Source organism: Carassius gibelio, chromosome B23 (assembly GCF_023724105.1).
Source record: "Carassius gibelio isolate Cgi1373 ecotype wild population from Czech Republic chromosome B23, carGib1.2-hapl.c, whole genome shotgun sequence".
Lineage (NCBI taxonomy): Eukaryota > Metazoa > Chordata > Actinopteri > Cypriniformes > Cyprinidae > Carassius > Carassius gibelio.
In genome coordinates, this window is record NC_068418.1 from 17200162 (window position 1) to 17222393 (window position 22232).

General features: G+C 35.4%; 2 protein-coding genes and 1 long non-coding RNA gene across 5 annotated transcripts; 2 read left to right on the top strand and 1 right to left on the bottom strand.

Moving 5' to 3' along the window:
* The first annotated feature begins 517 nt into the window (after window positions 1–517).
* hnf4a (hepatocyte nuclear factor 4, alpha) lies at window positions 518–17374 on the top strand. Of its 3 annotated transcripts, none has more exons than XM_052595072.1 (10): window positions 518–685; window positions 13072–13246; window positions 13367–13461; window positions 13939–14045; window positions 14458–14613; window positions 15095–15182; window positions 15294–15446; window positions 15547–15783; window positions 16092–16214; window positions 16561–17374. In XM_052595072.1, exons 1-10 carry the CDS (start codon window positions 637–639, stop codon window positions 16701–16703), a joined length of 1326 nt encoding a protein of 441 aa, XP_052451032.1. In that variant the 5' UTR covers window positions 518–636; the 3' UTR covers window positions 16704–17374. The 3 variants fall into 3 exon arrangements, with proteins under 3 accessions (XP_052451032.1, XP_052451031.1, XP_052451033.1); XM_052595071.1 differs by lacking the exon at window positions 518–685 and adding an exon at window positions 11431–11612; XM_052595073.1 differs by lacking the exon at window positions 518–685 and adding an exon at window positions 11859–12017.
* On the bottom strand, window positions 1125–8448 carry LOC128012105 (uncharacterized). Its single transcript, XR_008182702.1, has 2 exons — window positions 5219–8448; window positions 1125–4894 (listed from the first exon to the last, which is right to left on the bottom strand). It is a non-coding gene; the product is annotated as an uncharacterized LOC128012105 (long non-coding RNA).
* Window positions 17375–18908: 1534 nt separating the features above from the next.
* ttpal (tocopherol (alpha) transfer protein-like) lies at window positions 18909–22000 on the top strand. Its single transcript, XM_052595086.1, has 5 exons — window positions 18909–19056; window positions 19571–20015; window positions 20229–20422; window positions 20509–20619; window positions 20709–22000. Exons 2-5 carry the CDS (start codon window positions 19574–19576, stop codon window positions 20985–20987), a joined length of 1026 nt encoding a protein of 341 aa, XP_052451046.1. The 5' UTR covers window positions 18909–19056; window positions 19571–19573; the 3' UTR covers window positions 20988–22000.
* The last annotated feature ends 232 nt before the right edge of the window (window positions 22001–22232 follow it).

Sequence of the window (22232 nt, forward strand, 5' to 3'; positions counted from 1 at the left end):
ATTGGTCTAATAGTGAAGTATCTAAGCCTCAAACACAAAGGCAAAGATGAAGAAGAGTTACAATTAACTTTCATCTGTCTGACAAATAATTGCAGTATAGTGGAAATGAAAACTGATATGAGGCATGTTGTCAAACAGTACATTTGGATTACTTCTTATTGAATTATTGGGAATCAGACAAATCAAAACTGCTAAACGAGTCCGTGTAAACCCTCCACTCCTTTCATTTCTCACACTCGTCCTTCTCCTAATGCATGACTAAACAAAACTCTTCCTACCCTAATGATTCATTCCCGAATATGGCACGAGTTTAAAAAGATGCAGACTTTGAGAAATGGAGAAAAATTATAACAAAATGTCTATTTGAGTTTCTATCATCCTGTTGCCATAGCTACAGCTGTCATATGGATTGGTCTCCATACAAGCCTGGTTACTGTTTAACCTCTCCACCCACATTTGCCCAGATTAGGAAAATCAATAAGATAACAGGAGTACCGGCCTTACCTTGCGCCAACAACACCTTCACCAGAAACACAGAGGACTGTGCAAAACTTATATGTGTTAATTCTTCATCATCTTTCACCCTTTATAGAGCAAAGTCAGTAAAACGTTGTGGTGGGGAGCAGAAGAGACAACATGGTCAATGTGAGCGCTCAGGCCGGCACCCATATGGATGCAGCATACGGTAAGTGCTTAGCCTCTTTCAGACGGCTCTCAGATAAAACATGGTGGCTGCTTTGGTGATCTTGGTGGAACATGTTGTTGAATGGGCATGTTATTTCTTGACATTTCATCCAGTATGGTAGCTATCATCGCCATTCGTGAGAGCTTGTGGTACACGGCTGTAATTCGGGAGGTGTGGCATATCCACAATGACTGGTAAATAGGGCCTATTTGCAGGAGAAGATGAATAATGTGGACAGAATGGCTGAAGTTCCTCTTTTCTTTCTGGCATGGAATGACTCTAAGTACTCTGGATAAAGTGCTGGAACAAAGTGAGCTTTATAAAAGATCTCGAAAAAATAAAAGGCTTTAATCTTCAGACCAAACGTTAGCGATAGTAAGCGCAGCTACATAATAGGCCTACAGCAGAACAATACACATGACGATATTGTATAGCAAAGTCATTTCACTCAGTTTTTTTATTTTTTTTTATCATGTTCTTAAAAATAATGATAATATTTTTTTGGAAACAATCTTTTATGCTTAACCATGCTGCATTTATTTTATAAAAATACAGTTAAAGTAGTAATATATAGTGCAATAATATTACAATTATTATATTTATTTATTATCATATTATTTATTACATTTCATTAGACCTATGGCAAAGCTGTATTTTTAGCAGCCATTATCGTGCAGTCTCACATGATCCTTAAGAAATCATTTTGATTTGGTGTTCAAGAAACATTGAAAACACTAGTGCTACTCAATATTTTCGGAAACTGCAATATTTTTTCCCCTCCAGGATTTGCAAAATTTGATAGATAGAATTAAAAAAACTGCATTTATTTGAAAAAAAAAAATCCTTTGTAGTATTACAAATGTCTTGGAAACACTTTAGTTAAAGCTTTTATGTATAATGCATTATAAAAGTAGTTTTAATGCATTAATTATACCTTCTAATGCACCTTATAATGTGGTGTACAATCTTATGAATAACTGTAACCACCGTTAATACATTAACACTTATGAATTAATTGTTACATTGTATTCTAAATTCAGTTATAATGATTTATGACAAGATAATGTATTAAAATGCACATTATGAATATTATAATGCATTATAGCCTTTAATAAACATTTATAATGCATTATACATAAGTAAAGTTTTATCAATGTAATGTTTTCTCGCTGAATAAAACATTTTTTCTAATATCTTACTGACAAACTTTTGAACATTATTATTTATTTATTTATTAGATTCATTATTATTTATATTTAATTATTAGAATTATAACATTTATTTAATACTTTAAAATGTAATTATATATAAGAATTTTATATAGGCTACCCTTACATTTTAATAGTAGATGCACATCTAATTTGCATACAATGGAGTAAGTTAGTTTAACACCCCTCTGTCTCATATAAATTGGCATTGGTTCCTCAGTCAATCTCTTGTAGGCCTCATATGAAATATAATATTTAACAATCAGTCACCATTAAGTCAACATCTCTTAGCATCTTCTAATACACTTTGTGAAACAATAACAATCATGTATGTCAATATTTGCATGAGTTTAGTGATTAATGGCCTCACATTTGTCTTAGCAGAGCTGTACTGAAACATTTACATTACTGTTGCATTTTCTTGGTGACTGGATTAAGCCGCTTTGTGGTCCAGATCATTTCAGAGCAGCTGCGTTTTTTGTGAACACAAAGAATGCATAAAGCAGTGCAGCAGTAAATCCTACTGCAACATGCTGCTGACACAACATTATGTAGAAAAAAGCTCAGACATTTAAGCATACATTAACATTCTCTAACACAAAATGAATTCAAAATGAAAAATTATTTTACAGCATATAAAATAGTTTAAAATAGTTTAATGTTAATTTCTACATGCATTTAAATACACTTTTTTAATAGTAAAACTGTTATAAATTTGCAAGATATAAAGCACTATTAACTAATGTGAACAATTAACAACAAAAGTATAACATTTAAGAAACAGTTCACCCAAAAATGAATATTTGCTTAACATATACTCACCCTGCAGGCCATCCAAGATGTAGAAGAGTTCTTCACTGGAACAGATTTGAGGAAATTTAGCATTAAATCACTTGCCAATGGATCAACTGCAGTGAATGGGTGCCGTCAGAATGAGAGTCCAAACATCTGATCAAAACATTACAGTAGTCCACAAGTAATCCACACAACTCAAAATATTAATAAATACTTAATACAAGACAACTTTTTTTTTACTGGATAAAGCAGGAAAGAGGACTAATTTTAAAATGAATTGTGTCATGTGGATTACCTGTGGATTATAGCGATGCTTTTGTCAACTGTTTGGACTCTCATTTTGATGGCACCCATTCCCTGCAAAGGATCCATTGATGAGCAAGTGATGCAATGCAAAATATCTGTTCTGATGAAGAAACAAACTAGTACTAGTATATTTTCAGTGAATTTTCATTTTTGGGTGAACTAGCTCATTCCTTTAACATCAAGCAATATATAAAGTACACAGTAAAATTTTTAATTTTCCATGCAATTAGTTCTTCAATCTTTATTGCCTATTTGTTATAAAAATGATGAAAAAAAATAAATGGTAATTTTTCTAAAAATTCTAATCAAAGCTTGTTACATTATGGAGTAACATGAAATGCTGAGTGACTTTCTGGTGGAGGTCCAGCGGCTCCAGCTGTCAGCTCAGAGAATGTTCAAGGCCAGAACAAGCAGCCACCAAAGACAACAAGCCACAATGGAAGGCTACTAAAAGTTTCTCATTATTCTACAAATACTCTCTTCCAAGTCTGGAAATATTTGTTCCTGTTCAATAGTTACAGAAGTGTTTCTTTCTCCTGATCACAGAACTCATCTCTGTTCAATATGGAGCCTTTCAAACCTGGAATTTAGCAACGGAACCCACTTTCAACATTCTATATTTTCTATAGAGACTAAACTGAAATAAAAAATGGAAACTTTTTTTTTATATAATTTGTCACACCGCAGGATTATTTAAAATTAAGTCTTTTAAAATATGAAAACAAATTGATACTTCCTTTTACATTTATTTAAATCTTGATGATAATAATAGATATGCATCAGCAACAAAGAATACACACTGTTTACAACCAATGTACATGATCTATACATCCTCTGTACTATCACACAATGCATAAAAAACATAATCTTTCCTAGTTAACAGGATATACATGACTAAAAGATCGAATATGTATAAATTGGAAATAGACTGGATGGTGGAAAGTAGGCGTTAAATATATTTCTGTTCAAAAGTGTGATGTTACTAAAAATGTTTTTAAAAATGAAAAAAAAAATGTTTTAAAGCAAGAGCATATTAAATAGATGAAAAGTGATATTGAAGACATTCATAATGTTATAAAAAAAATCTACATCAAATAAATACTGAATCATTTATCATTAAGCATCACAACACTGATAATAAGAGATGTTCCTTGAGCAGCAAATCAGCAAATTAGTATGATATCTGAAGGATCTCGTGCACTGAAACAGACATCTGTTATTTTAAATTGTAACAACATTTCGCCATTTTACTCTCTTACTGTATTCTGGAATACAAATAAAAACATCCAGGCTGAGCATAAAAGACTTCTTTCAAAAACATTTAAAAAATCTTCCCAACCCCATACTTCTGAATGGTGTCTACCAGATTGGCACCACAACAATTGTCCAGACAGCTAACAGTAAGTGATGTCTCAGTACAATTCTCTCCTCAGCACCAGAAAACTGTTCAATTCAGAAGCGTATTCGCTGACTAAACACTGGTGTCACACTCATCAAAATGACAAGTTAATGTTTCATATCCAATTAAGGGAGAATCCATGGGCCTCGGGAACAGGAAGTGCCAGATATGAATTATACGCTCTGTACACTTGACACTATTAGGCCGTGTGCTCAAGCCCCCAATCAAATCTCATTGTGATAGGCATTAAGAGATTAGGTCGAGCTGCTGGTCAGCGTGTGTGAGAACGCCGGCTCCCTCACACACTCTCACACTCACTGAGATACACTGAGGACTGAATGGATAGGTCATTGTTTGGAGAAGGCTGAGGAGCCGGGGGTCCTGCCAGCTCTCAGGACCACAGACAAGTGCAGGATGTTTGAAGGACATGTCACGGGCCACTTCAACACCACACCAGGTAGAGCGACCGCAGATTCACTGCCTCTTTTAGGACAGTCGAGGCTGAAGAGTAGATTTTGAGTTTGTTTACATACAAAATAGAGATGCGTTCAACAAAAATCTGTGTGACTTCTATTTCGTTTGTTGACAAGATAAAACATATAGGGAAAAAAAAGAGTTTACAAATAATACAGGCACAATTTGGGCAGTAATGACACTTATTAGAACAATGACGATGAGACATAATGAAGCACAAAGAAACATTTTAAAGCAAAATTTTGTTGAATGTCTTCAAAACAGACATTTGCAGAATGTTTGACTCATTTACTTCTCTAGAAATCTATGGTCTGGTTTGGGTTTACTTCTTGGCTGTTATGGAAAACTTACTGTGCTTATGAAAATCACTGCAGATTTGAGATTTTTGGGGACTTCAGTTGACAATTGGTGAAGTCCTTGTGGTTCTTCTCAGGAAGGCCCAACACTGAGAACTTTGCAGATGTAATTGCAAGCTTTGTCCACATGAAGGAGCTGCTTAATGGTATACTTGACTGTATACACTAAAAATGTTGGGACATTCTCAGATGTGATTCTTAAAATATCTTTAAACATGTAAACATGTAATTTTATCACCATAGGAAAAACAATCCAAGGTTGATGCAACATAGACTATATAAATGTTTCTATGTCAATATCTGTAAATCTAGGTCACCATAGTTAACTAAAAACAAAACTAAAATTGAAACCATTAAAAAAAATGGTAATTGAAATATAGAAAATTTTATATATATATTTATACAAAACTACTGAAAATTGGCAAAACAATAAAATTACTAAAAGTTGAGCTAAAATAAAAATGAAAACAGAAAATATAAAAATTCTAAATAAATGGATTCAAAATAAAAACTACAATAGTATCTAAATGATACTAAAATAACAGTAATGGGATTACTTATTTGATTAGTGACCAAAGAATTTCACACTATGACATTTATTTATTTTACATTTTGCCAAATTCTAAAATGTTATATTTATTTACAAAACACTTTAAATCAAATGTTCTCAGTTACCTACTCTATATGCCCATAATATCTGACTCCTGATATAATCTAAAATATTAACATGAAACCTCTAATAGAATAATGACATAAGAAACGATCCAATGATCCATCATCCAAGATTAATGAAAAACATGGGGGGAAAAAGGCTTCCAGATTCTTCTTGTGCTGAGTTTCCATTGTGTCGTTAAATCCGTTAAATAATGATCACACTTGTAAAAAAACATATTCATTATGCAATTATGTACTTTGTTTTGTACTATAGTGATACTCAGACTGCAAGAGAATGACTTCAAAACAGCACGGATGAGTAAAAGTACACCAAGCCCCAGTGTGTTAAATTATAACAAATTTAATAACCACTTAAGACTCTTCAGTTTGGATAAACTGGGGTAAAGTTAAACTTGTTAGGGTGAAATGTTCTCGAGAGCTGTACACTGTGATGAAAAGGTGATTGATTGATTGATTGTTGATAAAAAGTGAGTGATAACTGTCCATGCAGCATCACTCAGCCTGCAAATATGATTGGGTCAACAGCCAAAGCGATTCTCAGCAGAAAAACAGTTAATCATTGAAAGAGCCTTATCAGAAGATGTGATTGATTTACAAAGAGCATTGCTCTGAATGTTTATTGATGCACTTGTTTACTCGCGTGATGTGCACAGAGTTACTTGAGCTTTTGTAATGTGTTGAAAGTAACAAAGAAACTTGATCATTTCAGTAGCGTAAGTTGTCAAATAGTATGTGATCCCATAAAGCTGTGATCACTCGATAAACAAGCCGGCTAGCCATCAGGACAAAATCCTATCAGTGGCTTTATCATGTTTATGATGTAAAGCATGACATCGAAAGTGATAAGCAGGTAACAGCAAAGGTTGGCTAAATGTGACCCTTTTTTGTCAAACATATTATTACCCAATGATTCTGAGTTTTAAACTGGAAGACTTTATGGAGGCTGTGCGATATTAGGTCCTAGGGGTTTATGATTACCTACACTACAAATACCGTGATGGCTGAGGAGGACTATGGGAACTCCATAGATAACTGTATTTGTTAATCGTTACGGAGGAGGAGAGTATTTCCTCATAAGAAAATGGCTTTGAGTTATAAAGTATTTCTTTTCAAATCAAACACTGCTAAAAAGACATGTACTTGACAACGTATCCAGGGTCATTATACAATTAACTAAAACTGAAACTAAAACCATTAAAAATGTAAATAAATTATATACAAACTGTATATAAACTACTAAAAGTGACAAAAACACACTTCTAAATGAAATTGGAAATAATAATACAACTATAAGTGTATTGGCAGTATCAATTTTGTTTAAATGCAGTGGAACTAAAATCAGAAAATGTAAACATTTAAACGAAGGAGATAAAAGTGAATTCAAGTTGTTTTGAAAATCTGCCGGTTTTTCATAAGGCTTTAGGTCTTAACTGGCCATCGTAAAGCCACTAACAACCTCATGAATTGCATCTTGGCAGGAATCACAGGTTTTCCTTGTAATTTCTCTTCATTTGCACCTGAGTTATGTATTAAAAACTTAACAAGGTTTGAACATTTATCAGAGCAACAGATCACATGACATGATTCTCAGCTCCTTGGTGCTGACAAGAGCTTGATTAGCAAATACTTTCAATTCTTAGTTTGATTATCATCAGCTAATTAAAACTGAATATGAAGCTTCAAAGAAAAAAAAAACACAATGAAAATGTCCTAAATGCTATGGATATTTAGCATCTGACCATCGATTTACACTCGACGGGCCTTTAAAAAGCACCATAGCCTTATGAGACAAAAAAAAAAAGTTTAGACAGAGGGGAGGGGCGTTATCCACACTTATCAGCCCCAACACACTTAGGATAAAGATACATTTCAGCAGTCTTAGAGTACACTGCAACAGTTTAAAACTACAAATAGATAGATTTTTATATATAAAAAAAGGATAATTTCAAATAAGCAAAAGTTTATATTTTGCCCCCAAAGGGCATGAGAGTTGTGAGCTTGCCGTTTACCAACCGATCTGTTGACAATCTGTTGTGTGTTCACTATGTCGCCATACTCACATCTGTGCCATCTACCCCAGTCAATCCACAGCGGCTTTTCTACTGACCTCGAATGAGCTTTACTAAACATACTCATGCCGTCTTCTCCCATTCTTAACAAATATTCAAACCCAAAGAAAGCATAACACTCATATTCCCACGTGAAAACCATTCCCGAGTACTCCAAGAGCGTGTTATTCCTTGTAGGCCACCGGTTCCCGCAACATGTGCATTATACATCTCCCTTTGTAGTGCTACTTGTTATTCCCATTTGGTCAGACAGGTGAAATGAAAAAGAGTCATTGGAGAGAAAGTACAAATAGGCAGTGGTTACAAATGGAGTTTGGTCACTGGTCGGAGATCCTTATTGTGGAGATAGACAGGACTTTGTTCACAAACTGGAGTTTGAAGTTTCAAAGGGGAAAATAGGCAGAGGAGTTACATCAACCTTCTGACTTTTAGCCCCAGGCAGGCGGTATGGGTGACTGATTATAGGACATGTCATCGCTGCCTCATATCACACAGAGAAGACGATCAGGGCAGGAGCTGTCCTATGTCATATTGTCTTCTGTGATGAGACTCAAAGTATTCAAAGATTGCACCACGCCGCAGTGCGCATGTAAACGTCTTGCAACACTGATCAGATAATGGTGGAAAAATGTGACTGTTTGATGTAGGTTATTTTCAGGTAGAGAGAGAGTTGCTTTGAATTTGTTGTACTGGTTCAGTCTAATAGTTCAGTCTCTGTGTCATTAGACATTAATTGTTACAAAACAGAATTTTCAAATCAATATGATCAATTAAAAAAATATTACTGTTAATTAAACATAAATTAAATGTAATTGTATAAGAGGGAAAGTTTATATGTTAAATATTTTACAAGAACAAATCTTTCCGTTACACTGTCATTTAATATGCAGTCATAAAAGCAAAAATAAAATAAAATAATAATACTTTCAAAAGCATTATGGGTGTGATTGAATGTTTTTAATTAAACACAATAATGACAGTGTTTCATAATTCATTGCCTTAGACATTAAGCTGGAGGAAAAAATTTATGATTTTAGACAAAATAAATAAATAAATAAATAAATAAATAAAAAACTAAACAAAATTTAATCTAATTGAATAAGAGGGAAAGCATATAACTTTAATAAAGTAACTGTTTTACAAGAAAACTGTAAGACTGTTAATTATTATGTGGTCATAAAAGCAAAACATAAAAATAAATAAAATAAAAAACTATGTCAACAAAATAATATCATAGTGTTTTTCATTACTATGATATTCAAATCAGTTAAGTAGATTTACCCATATTTATTTTACTTAACAATCAAAATGTAATGTTTTCAAATCAAATAATTAATTTACACCTATGGCCTGCCATGTTAAGAAAAGTACATGAGTGACACAAATCCAAGTTAATGAATACATGGCTAATCCATTTTTTTTTTTTTTTTTTTTTTAGATGTGTATCTGTTAAACAGGTTTGTACACCAAGAGGCTTTTGCCCATGTGAGGTAATGATCTAATGTAGTTATCTACGCCTGCCTGCTCTGATCACTGTGCTGCATGTGAGAAAGGGCCATAACTTTACAGATTACACTTTATAGAGGTCATGCCTTAGTTAATAGAAACATGGAGATGTGTGCTGCGATAAGGAGTTTAATGGTGACTCAGATAAGATTTGTCCATTGAGTCATTCCTGTACACTGATTGTCATTACTCAGGTTAATTACTGGAGAACTGAAGTCATCTTGAACAGAAACAAGGAAGACTAACAAATGTTCCTGATCTATCGGTTCAAAAGACTGCAACTTCTTGTAGATTTATTTTGAGATGTACGAGTGAAACATCATCCGGTCAAGACACAACCATACAGACACTACTTCTTCTGAATCTAATTAACTTTTTATGTCTTTTTATATCTCTATGAATATGCAAGTCTATAATATATTCAGAACCAGCTATCTTGTAAGTTTAGGTATTTTCCAGCCAGTTTAAAACCAGCTCAGCACTTTTAGTCCACAGAGATGGTCAGGTGGGATCTGCCATTTACAGATAGTAAACAATGTCTGCGGTATTTTAGCAAGCTCAACATAAAATACATAATCCCACATTCTCATTTAATTTCATGCGGTGGAGTAATTTAATTTAAAAATAAAACAAACATGAAACACTACTGTGACACATCGATTACAGCAATGAAGCATCTCAAAGAAACTTGGTTTAAACAGCAAGAATATAGGTTGTTCATCTGACAGTATAGCAACAGCAGCTTTATATTCTCTGTAGGCAGCTGGATTTTACAGGCTCCAGGGCCGGTCTGAACTGAGGAACGATGACCCATGGTTTGTTCTGTTGCTTTCTACTCTTCAAATATACATACTTGCCTCTGTTTGCACTGGGCCTGATACTTATGTACTTGAAGTTGGTACTTGCGTAATTGTTACATCAAATTTTCCTGTTTGAGTAACAAATAGTTTTATCCTCCCCCAAAAAAGTTTGGAAAATATTGATTATTCTACGATTCTGGCACTACAATATGTACAGAGATGATCATCTCAGTTTTTTGTCATCTCTAGGTAATTTAGAAACCATTTTGTCAGAATCTTAAAAATAGAAAAACTAATAAAAGGTTCTTTTAAAAAAATGTAAAATGTTCCAAAAGGGGTTTCACAGCAATGCCATTCAAAGAACCATTCTGGAAGAACATTTTAATAATCTAAACAACCTTTTTTTTTTTTCAATGGGAAGGTTCTCTGAATGCTAATGGTTTTTCATGGAACTATAGATACCAATAAAAACCATTTGTTTTTAATAGTAGTTTGAATGCCAATATGGCATCACAAATTCCCCAAGATATTTTACAGCCTACCAAATGCTAGTTTGGCACAGATTTGATGAGAAGTAAACAATCTCTTCTGTACAACAGGAATGGAGTTGTGTATCACGTGCAAATGCAGAATGTTCAACAGAACAATGAGCTCTTTTACATAAAGGCCACAAATTTTACTCTGTGTGATTTATTGCTGTTGTTTATTGTGCTAGAATTAACAGGGATTTAGCAAACACGTAATTTGCACATTGAAATGCGGACCACTTACTTTCAATCTTATACATCAGAGTCAAATACGAGTGACTTTTTCATAGTGTCTAATATGTGTCAAGGCCCAGACAGTCGTCTTTCTTGCTCCCTAAAGCCCTTGTTGGGGAACTGAGATAGAAAGCATAGTGTTGTTAAGACTGGCTATATTTCTCTAGCAGTGAATTTAGGATATTGAGACAAACATAACACCCTGTTTGTCTCAGTCTCTGGAAAAACTCTGATTTAGCACTTTAATCATTAACATAAGAGCCATCCCACTTCAGAATGGGGCCGTGCTCTGGGAGGAGGCCTGAACTGTCAATCATGAGCAAACCTCATCTTTGCCCTTGAGGACATGGCCCCTGTCACTCAAAGGTGTCTACCTCTCAGAGAGGAGGGGCTTGGCCTATGAGGGGGTGTCCAAACGCTGTGGAGAGGACAAGTCTTTCCCCCCAGCATCAGGTAGCTGAGAATGCGTTTGTCCAAACCACTAGTAGACATGGAGATGGCAGACTATAGCGAGGCCTTGGACCCAGCCTACACCACCCTGGAGTTTGAGAACATGCAAGTGCTTGCGATGAGCACAGGTGAGTCATCTGCTCAGACCCGCGGTGAACTTTGAGACCTTTAATGACTTATATAGGCTAGTATATAGTATTTGGTCAAGTGTGGGAGGCAGATGTTTAACAGGGTTCATAGGCTAATAGTTAAGTGCCAATTGGCAAGTTCGTAACCTTTTGCACAGAACACCCAATACTGATTGTAAAAGCCAATAGAAAAAATACATTTTTCAGGAGAAGATAAGAAGCACATCATGCTCTGTCCTGCAGACAGGATACTCTACAAGGAGAAGAGGTTCATTCGTCTCCTCTTGCTTGTTCTCATACAGTCGGCTTGGGATAAAATGACTTGTTTGGATAGTATTTCAAGAGAAGTTTGACACCAGGATGAATGATCACTGAGCAAAGAGGGTGTCATGTAAATGTTTCGCAGTTAAGTCTCCCATGTCTAGGTTTTGTGAAACAAACTGATATCCAACCAGTATCAACCTGACAAAGTAATCTAATATGTATGGTAGTTATATTTAGGTAAAGCAGTAATAGTCCAATTTATAAAATGTTTACATTTGAGTAAGATTGACATTTGAAAATAAAATGTAATTTTATTAAAAAAAAAATTTTTTTGACTGACCCAAATAGTGAAGTTACATTTACATTCATTGAAGAGGTTGTCTATTCAACAGTATATTTAAATTATCTAAATTATTTATAATAACATTATATCAAATTATGACTTTCTTGTAATTATGAAATATTATAACCACTATTTAAAATTTAAATTACTTATATTTTATCAAAACAAATTATTCTACATTTAGGTGATCACCAAATAATCACTGATGAGCCATTTAACTAGGTTTTGCCTTTGATCATTGCTTGGGTTTTAATGTAATTATCTTTGATTACCTCTGAAATGATTAATGTTTAAATGTCATCAACATAATATCAAATCACCATCGTCATAATCTTTTTTAAATCAAACTGACCCAAAAGAATCATATATGTTACTGTTGAATTTTTTTGTTCAATTTATTAAGTAGGTCATCAAGAACACTAATTAGAGTTCACATAATCTAAGATGATCTTGTTGTAGCTTTTGTACAGGTTTAGCACTAATCACTTCTGGATTACTTAGCAAACAGACCTTTCCAGCTCATGTTCATGATGATGATTCACTGCCAATTGATTTAGCCATAAAAATGTCTTTTTGAGAGTATTTTTCACCCCATGACCTTTCCCCTATTTACTTTAACTCTGATTGGTCTGGAATCAGGAGTCTGACTGGTTTAATCTGCAACCCAGATATTTAAGTCTCATTCAGAAAAAGAAGTGTTTCATAGCATTAAACTTAATTTATTGACTCTGGGATTTTAAGCAGCTCTTATTTCTCACACAATTTAGTTTTTGCTTGAAAAAAATAGTTAAAAACAGAAAAGAGAATTTTAACCACTTGTGACACTAAATTCAAGATCCTCCATTATTTCAGACTCCTCGCCAGCTGAGAGTGCCAACATGAATGTTGCCAACCACTTAGGGGCCGGCGCCCTATGTGCCATCTGTGGGGACCGGGCCACAGGAAAGCACTACGGAGCCTCCAGCTGTGACGGATGCAAGGGGTTCTTCAGGCGCAGCGTACGCAAAAACCACATGTATTCCTGCAGGTCAGAAACCTACATTTTGGCTACATTTTGTTAACATAATGCCATAATCCTGCATAAAAGACCATGTTTCCATCCAATGTATCCAATGCCAAAGTAAATCTTCTTTATGCTTCCATACAGATTTAACAGACAGTGCATAGTGGACAAAGACAAGAGAAATCAGTGCCGGTACTGCAGACTAAAGAAATGTTTTCGAGCTGGGATGAAGAAGGAAGGTACTTGTTCATGCGGTTAGATTTTATTTATATAATGCTCATAAAATGTAAAAAAAAACAGAGATTAAATCCCCCTGCCCTGTTTGGGAGGTTAGGGGATGAGGTGGCGCAAATGGGAGATGTTGCAATAGCCAGAAAAGAGTTAGCAAGAGACATCTTGTTAATGTTCACTCAACAATGCACTGAGGTCTATGTCTGGTTTATGCTGAACAAACAGTTTAGAGCCATCATAACTGCACACTGATAAAAAAAAAAAAAAAACGCAACCTTGAGGACTCCCCCCTCTCACATAGTCAGCAAATATCCCTCATCTCTGCAATCTCAACTGGTTGTAAGAACTGGTTCACTAATATTGATAACGAAAGGGTATATTTCAGTGGTTTAACCAGAGCTGTTTCTGGTCAAAATAAACTTTCTGTGTATTTGTATTAAATTTAATCTTAATTTGCTGATTAAATGTGTTTTTCTCTTTCTCAGCTGTGCAGAATGAAAGAGACAGGATTAGCACCAGAAGATCCAGCTATGAAGACAGCAGTTTACCCTCAATAAACGCACTCATTCAGGCTGATGTCCTTTCTAGACAGGTACACAGTGTGATTCAAATCTAGGTTCAAATCACAAGGTGAATTGTGTAACATATGTTCTCTTAACCCAGTGTAACATGAAGAGACTACAATTAGTAAATCTGTTGGTTGATTCCTCTGAAAAAAGTGTAAACACTGTGGCACAGCTATCAAAACACTGCCCTGTTTGTTTGAGCATCCCAATTAGAACCGCATAGCAACACATGCTCAACCAATGGCGTGGGTTTGGGGCATGACTCTCTGACCAATGATAAACCAGGAGATTGTTTTGGAAACCCGTTTGGAAACAGTCAGTATTTCTGCAGATTCACTGGGTGTAGCTAGAGACACAGAAATGACAAAATTCACCTTTAAAATATATTATATGATTTACTTTTATAAATGTAAAATTCTCCCATATGCTTCTTTGCAGATCTCATCACCTGGTCCTATCTTGAATGGCGACATCAGAACAAAGAAGGTAGCAACTATAACTGATGTGTGCGAGTCTATGAAACAGCAGCTGCTAGTGTTGGTTGAATGGGCTAAATACATCCCAGCATTCTGTGACCTTCCCCTGGATGATCAGGTAAGATCCCTCTTATTAAGAGGTAGGCACTTCTTATTTAGCTGAAAATGTACTCCTACAATATATATATATATATTTCATAGATATTATTGCCAGCTGGCTCATTTTTATAGCAGTCGGAAAAAAAGTTCAGAGATCTTTAATTTGGGTGGTTAATGTATTTAGATGGCTCAGGTTAGAATATGATGAGCTGGTTTGAAAGTTACATCTCTTCTTGAGACATTCAGAATCATTAACACGCTGAGCACTGAGGCGTGATAACTGATCAGTGTTTTAGCTGTGGGTGAGAGCGCCTCAAACAGCATCTTCTCACACAAACATACACGTGAAAACACACATGTGCATACAGGCATGAAGACCAACCTAATTTTGCCTCTAAAAATACTTTAAAAATATCTACATTTAATCTTAAATCAAAAAATGAGATGATATGGTTATAAAAAGGATTCTAACCAAACAAACACTTGTTCATTTGTCTCAGGTGGCTTTACTGCGAGCTCATGCTGGAGAACATCTCCTGCTAGGAGCTGCCAAACGCTCCATGCTGTATAAGGACATTTTACTATTAGGTATGTTTTTTAAAGCAAGAGACATTGGAAATGCATATTGGAAACGACAGTGTTCTGGACTGAAGCTATTTTACTAATGTTTTACCTCACAATTTTCCATGATTCTCGCAGGTAATGATCATATAATTGCACGAAATTGCCCCGAATTGGAGGTGAGCCGTGTGGCTGTAAGGATCCTTGATGAGTTAGTCCTTCCCTTCCAGGACCTCCAGATCGATGACAATGAATATGCCTGTTTGAAGGCCATTGTATTTTTCGATCCAGGTAGCTAAATTTTCCTTAAAAAAAAGAAGAGACAAAACAGAGCAGAATATCAAGTGAGTTTTCAAACTGAATCTAATGTAATATTTCTCTACTCATGTAGATGCCAAAGGTTTAAGCGACCCAAGCAAGATAAAACGCATGCGATACCAAGTTCAAGTTAGTTTAGAGGACTACATAAATGACCGGCAGTACGATTCACGAGGACGGTTCGGCGAGCTACTACTTCTGTTGCCAACACTGCAGAGTATCACCTGGCAAATGATCGAGCAAATCCAATTTGTTAAATTGTTTGGAATGGCAAAGATAGACAACCTGCTACAAGAGATGCTTCTAGGAGGTAACTGATCTCTGTTAATGAAACAAAATTTTGGGAAAAGTGCAAAGTCATGGTTATTAGACAGTGTATATAAATGACCCTTTACTTTGGAGAGCTGTCAAAAGCTGCAGTATCTGAGATGCATGGTAAATATCTAGGAACAACAGGAACAACTTGATTTAAAAGATGCAAAAGGCAGCCTATAACTATCGGTTTCTTAATAATCTGCTCTACATGGATCATATAGACTGAAAAAACAAGTTCCTACTTGATTCAGATTTGTATAAGTTTTCCCAATCAGAGATTTAAGGACTTTCTTTTTCTGTCAGGTTCTGCTAATGAAGCTCCTCATGCCCATCATTCTCTACACCCACATCTGGTCCAGGAGCACCTCAGTAACAATGTCATAGTCACCACAAACATGGCCACTCCAATTCACAATGGCCAGATGTGTAAGTAGCATCTTGAACCGAGTGAAAGAAAATTTGTTATGAAGGAAGCCCTCACAGAAAATATAGGTCCTTAAAATGTGAAAACCAGGGACAAACAGGCTTGTTGGAGTAATCCCTGCCAAAATCGTAGAAACTAATCAGGCTTATTTTGTATAAGAAGGCTACTGTAATGCTTTTCTACCCTAATGCCTTCAGAAATTTCATAAGCGTGATTATTTTGTGTCAACCAATGGTTTCTTTCTTTCGCATGTTATCATGCTATGCAAATTATGTTTATTTAAGGTTCAGTATTACCCCTATGTGGACCCTTGATTTAATGTATCCTCTTGCTTTTTTTCCCAAACAGCCACTCCAGAAACTCCAATCCCATCTCCCCCGGCAGCCTCAGGTTCTGATCATTACAAAATGGCACCGGGTGTTATAGCCACAGTGCCAAAGCAACCAAGCTCCATCCCTCAACCAACCATCACCAAACAAGAGGCCATCTGAGTGCACAGAGAAATACAGATTGAGTTTTTTTTTTTTAACTTGGTACTATGAATAGGCTGTGCTAAATGTGACATTTCATTCAAGCATCTGGACACAGTAACACTGACATTTCTATTCACTAGCTGTTTAATTTAAGGTTTTTAGAAAAGACACATTGAAATTGTTCAGATTGTTTCCTGTTTTAAGAACTTTAGACCAAAATAGTTGAGTTTAAAGGTATGCAACAATCACACTTTAAATATATATGTTCATCCCATCTTATTTCTTTGGTGTATGTATGTTTTAGAATTAACTAGTGGTGCATACTTATACTATCCAAGGAGTCACAACAGAATTTAAAAAGTGAGAAAAGACCATATTATACAAAGGCTATGCAAGATTTATTCTCCTTTCAAGGAGAGTTTGAGTTCCATGAATGTTACAGCAGCCCTGAATGTGATCAGATGTTTGTTTTATTGTACAGTATTTTAACAGCTTGCTTCTGGCTCTTATAGTACTTTTACGGTAGCCTGATAGAATACATAACATTTTGTGCCTTGGAAATATTGTTATTTACCAAAATGCTGGTAATTATTTTATGTATGCTAAGAGTATGTGCATTCCAAATTTTTCTGTTTGTGCCATACTTCAATTGTAAATATAATAATTTTCTTTTTTCATAAATGGATTTACCGGTAGTCTATTCTAATTCATGATTTTAGGATTTAAAAAAAAAGTCTCCTTAACCCTTTAACTGTAACTAGTGATGTGTATGTATGCATACAATAAGAGAATATCACACTCATTTATAGTTTTACATGCTGGTCAATTACTGCCAATCGACTGCCTTCAGGGAGAAGGGTCATTTCAAACTTGCAATGTGAACTGATATTAAATGTCAAGGCTATATTTTTACATAAAAGAGTGCTTTTGTTTCTTTCTATTCATATCTCTAGAATTATCTTTTTGAATCTTATCTTTAGGTCACACTAGATGTTATATAATATTGTACGTTTTTAAACAGCATCCGCCATAATTTCAGTGGGTGATCTGAACTAACATCTTATTAATCGTGTTTATTTATATATTTTTTATACCCTCCCAGAAAATCCAACTTAAACCAGTCTAAAATGTTTGTTGTTCTGGATTTTGACAGGTTTCAAAGAAATATCAGGACAGACTAGAAAACCAGATAAAATCCAGCCAAGTAAGACTGGTTTAAGATATTTTATTCATTTATTTTTCAGCAGGCACTTAAACTGTGATCATGCATATGCCATTTTCTTCCAAATGTAAAACCTTACTCAGTGGCAAAAGTTTTTCAGAGGAACTTTCTTGCTCATAATCATCTCCAGCTGTAAAATATGCTTCAAAACAAGATGATAAAAGTAAGTGTACCTACGTGGCAGAGAATGGTCAAGGATTTTTAGTGCTGGGGGTGTGTGCTTCTCAATGCTGATAACAGACAATAAAACGATTCATAAAGCAGGCGCCTTTACTGATAGTTTCTCTTAAGAAATCTTTGTCAGGAACGATATAACCAGATGAGCCAGTTATTGAATGAACCTGACGTTAATCACATCTATAATTCAATAAACCTAGTGTCAAGTAGGCTAGCTTTCAAGATATAACCTAGTTTAACATTTTTATTTCATAACTGTTTAGAACACCTAGGGTGCTTTGATGGGACAGAATGTAACAAGGTGTGGCCAATTGAAAGTAAATGTAATTTTTTTTTATAACCAAAACCAAGGCCACTTTTGCTTAAAGCAACAATCCCCCCGGCCCTTACCTACAGGTTACCACGAAAACTCGTTGTGTCTGCTGCAATGGACATATAGTCCAGCCCCCAAATCCACGCCATTAGTTAAGCTAATAATGTTGCGCTAAAAAATTAAGAAAAATGACCACAGTAGATGGCAGCAGAGGAGCTCTTGTTGGCTTATTAATCATCATTTCCACTTATCATGCTTTATATAACCGAGGCAAGAAAAGGTATAGTCGTCCTTTTAAGTGCTGGGCAAGGGATTTTGAAGTTCTCACAATATTCTAGATTAATATTGCATTTGGTCTTGCCCTTTGAGAATAATTTCAGGAGTTGGACAATCCATGTTTGTTACGGTAAAAGTGTCTATATTTTACGGTAAATCAGACTACAAGCAACTTGTTTATAATTTACTCTGAATATTAATTAGGATATCTCAACGTTTCATAAAAAAAAAAAAAAAAAAAAAAAAAAAAAAAAAAAAAGACATTTCAGCTTTAAGGGAAACAGGCAGAATAAACGTGTCTTTCGTCATACATCACATGATACAGAAGGACCAATGGTAGAACGGCTTCTCCCTGTACACGGAACTGATTGCGGATTTCTTAGGTAGGTTGATTATATCCCCTGTTTGATTTGTGTTCGGTTTTATTTGAATTGCATCAACTTTTAATCGTTGAAAACTGAAGCTATCACGACATATGTAATCACTCAGCATTTTAAAGTAGCACGCGTGGCTTTCATATGTTTAATTGCAGAAGCGTCAAGATGATTTCATATTGATTTAGCTTTGGTTCTGACATCTGTTATTAAAGCTATATATTTTTTTCTTATTCATGTGATAATGCAGTTCATGTTTAAGCATATAAGTCCGACTACAGTTGTTCTTCATAAAACATTTAGAAAATACTGCAGAAAATAATACCATGATTAATTTAATGGTCACCAGAAAGAGGTACATTTTCATTATATAAATATGAACCTAACATTTACCAACTAAAAATATTGAGACATTTAAAATTTGCTAAAATTGTCAAACCGCAGTTGCCCATAAACTGCTTTATGTTTGTCATTATCATTATTTTATATTTAAAGAGTCTTGAATATTTCTGTACACCGATAGCCCATGGCAGACCAGAATGGTCAAATTGATCTTGGCCCACCAAGGGACGCGGTGGCAGGTGTAGGCTTCCCAGCTCCTCCCCCACCCATCTACGCCTGCACCCTGACTCCTGAACTAGTGGCCAAGGCACGGGAAGAGCTCCAGGAGAAGCCCGAATGGAGGCTCCGGGATGTCCAGGCATTACGAGATATGATACTAAAAGACCACCCTAATCTGAGGACACGGTTAGACGATGCGTTCCTGCTGCGTTTCCTCAGGGCCAGAAAGTTTGATTACGACCGGGCCCTTCAGCTACTCTTGAATTATCATGGCAGCCGGAAAGCCTGGCCCGAGGTGTTTCAGGACCTGAAGCCCTCTACAGTGAAGCATGTCCTAGATCTAGGTTTTCTCACTGTCCTGCCCAGACCAGACCCTCATGGACGCTACATACTGTGTTTACGTCCAGGTAATGCTTTTTCTTATTGTCTTAACAAAACCAAATGAGACATGAAATCCAAATCTTTGGGTTAGATTATTTAATAAAATAAATATATAAATAATAATAATAAATGTGAAGCCTGACATAAGCTATAATAGTAATAGTGCACACAAATATGTTATAATTGAGGCGGAAAGATGATTACAACAAACATATTTTTACTGTCTGTTGCTTTCCCAGGTAAATGGAAGCCTAATGATTACCCATTTGTAGACAACATTCGGGCAATTTATTTGACATTAGAGAAGCTGATTCAGCCTGAGGAAACCCAAGTGAATGGAATTGTTATCCTGGTGGATTATACCGGAGTTGGCCTCTCTCAAGCCTCTAATCCAGGACCGCTTTTGGCAAAGAAAGTTGTCGGTATCCTTCAGGTAAGACATTGAAAAAGTAGCCCCGAGATTATTTATGGTGAAGTCATTGATTTTTAACACTGGCGCCTGCTGCTTTTGTCTTTCAGGATGGCTTCCCAATCAGAATAAAGGCTGTAAACATTGTAAATGAACCACGTATCTTCAAGGGCATTTTTGCAATAATTAAGCCATTTCTGAAAGAGAAAATGGCTGAGAGGGTAAGTAACCGCCTTCTTATCGTGGTATTTACGCACAGACATTTCTAGCACAATAATAATGGAATCAAGAGCCTGTTTTCTCCCAACAGTATGTCCTTCACGGTTCAGACTTGGCCTCTCTCCATCGAGTCATTCCTCAGTCTGTGCTGCCTCAAGAGTATGGAGGTGTGGCTGGAAGACTTGACATGTCTGCCTGGTCCAGAACGCTGCTGGGGGCTGAGGAAGAGTTTGTGGTGGAGTTCTGTCAGCCTGATCCTCTGGAGGGCGTCATTATGCCAGACTCCATGCTGTTTGAAGGAGAGCAAGCTGGCGCACATGGAGATGACTCCTTCAGACATCTGCGCTCCCAGCTTTATTATTGTTACTGACCTCCTGGCAATGTGCAATGGCTTCTTCTGAAACATTTGTTTAGCTATGACCAACTATGTATTCACAGGTCACCGGATGAATCTGACCGTTTAAAATATCTAGTACAGACAGCCATTTAGATGCTGGATATATTCTTATTGCTTTGGCTTAATCAGGTTACCATCTGTTTTACACACTTGATTCAAAATCATTTACAGAATACTCATTGCCTTGGGTTTTAATCTGTGTCTGTATTTGTTACAATGAGTATTTAAATGTATAAAACAATGCTCAGCACTATATCATTCTTATTTTGTGTCACAAATCAAATATTGCTTGCCTTAATTTACGGTGAAGGGAAAATTCGATATTTAGAAAGGTTAATTAAATAGAGGATTTAGATGGCACATTGGAGATGGTGGATCATGTCAGTTATATCCAAAGCAATAACAATGTGCATTTTTAAAATTAAAAGCCTCAGTCCAAAAGATTATTTTATAATTTTATCCTATAGAGAATTAAATAATGACCATGTTTATTTCCAATTTGTGGACAGCTCTAAAATATAGTTTTCCTTGTTTATGTCTTTTACTGTTCGTGAGAGTGCGTTCAATTTTTTGTACACACAATACCATTGTCATTGTAAGTTATATAATAAGATTTAGAATTGGTTAGACATCAGATAGTGGTACATGTAAAGCATATTAATCTGAGGTCAGTCACTTATTTGTATCTCAACAACACAATATTTTTTAAAGTTAAGTGGCCAGTTCACAGTGTGTGTTTGTATATTGTCATATGCCAAAATTGTTCAGATGAATATTAACCTTTCATGTTGTATACACCTTGTAAACATAACTGGTTTGTTTTAGTTTAAGTATTAAGGGATGTAATTTAATTTTTGTCTTACTGAGCACGTTTTATGCCTTATTTTTAAGCCTTATATTTAATGTCAGTATTGTAGACATATCTTATTATTTAAATATTTTGTGAAACAGTCAATAAAGATGGACATTTTGGGTTGGCTGAAGAAGTGCTGTGTAGTATGGCGTTCACCAGAAGATGGAGACATTCACCATCTGACAGAAACTTCATCCACTAGCACACTTCCTTGCTGGAAAATGTCTTCACTGGCACAAAATACCTTACATTGATATCTTCCTCAAAGTATAAAGTTTTCAGAAATGACCATGCTTAATTTGTTCATTTTTGCTAACAGCGGAGGCTCAGTTTACACATTTTCCTAATTAAAAAAAATCACTGGT

Coding starts and splice junctions, on each gene's coding strand:
- ttpal (XM_052595086.1), top strand. CDS start 19,574: ATGGCAGACCAGAATGGTCAAATTGATCTTGGCCCACCAAGGGACGCG. Junction 20,016..20,228: donor CATACTGTGTTTACGTCCAG/GTAATGCTTTTT, acceptor TTGCTTTCCCAG/GTAAATGGAAGCCTAATGAT. Junction 20,620..20,708: donor AAGAGAAAATGGCTGAGAGG/GTAAGTAACCGC, acceptor TTCTCCCAACAG/TATGTCCTTCACGGTTCAGA.
- hnf4a (XM_052595071.1), top strand. CDS start 11,498: ATGCGTTTGTCCAAACCACTAGTAGACATGGAGATGGCAGACTATAGC. Junction 15,183..15,293: donor TAAGGACATTTTACTATTAG/GTATGTTTTTTA, acceptor TGATTCTCGCAG/GTAATGATCATATAATTGCA. Junction 15,784..16,091: donor ACAAGAGATGCTTCTAGGAG/GTAACTGATCTC, acceptor TTTTTCTGTCAG/GTTCTGCTAATGAAGCTCCT.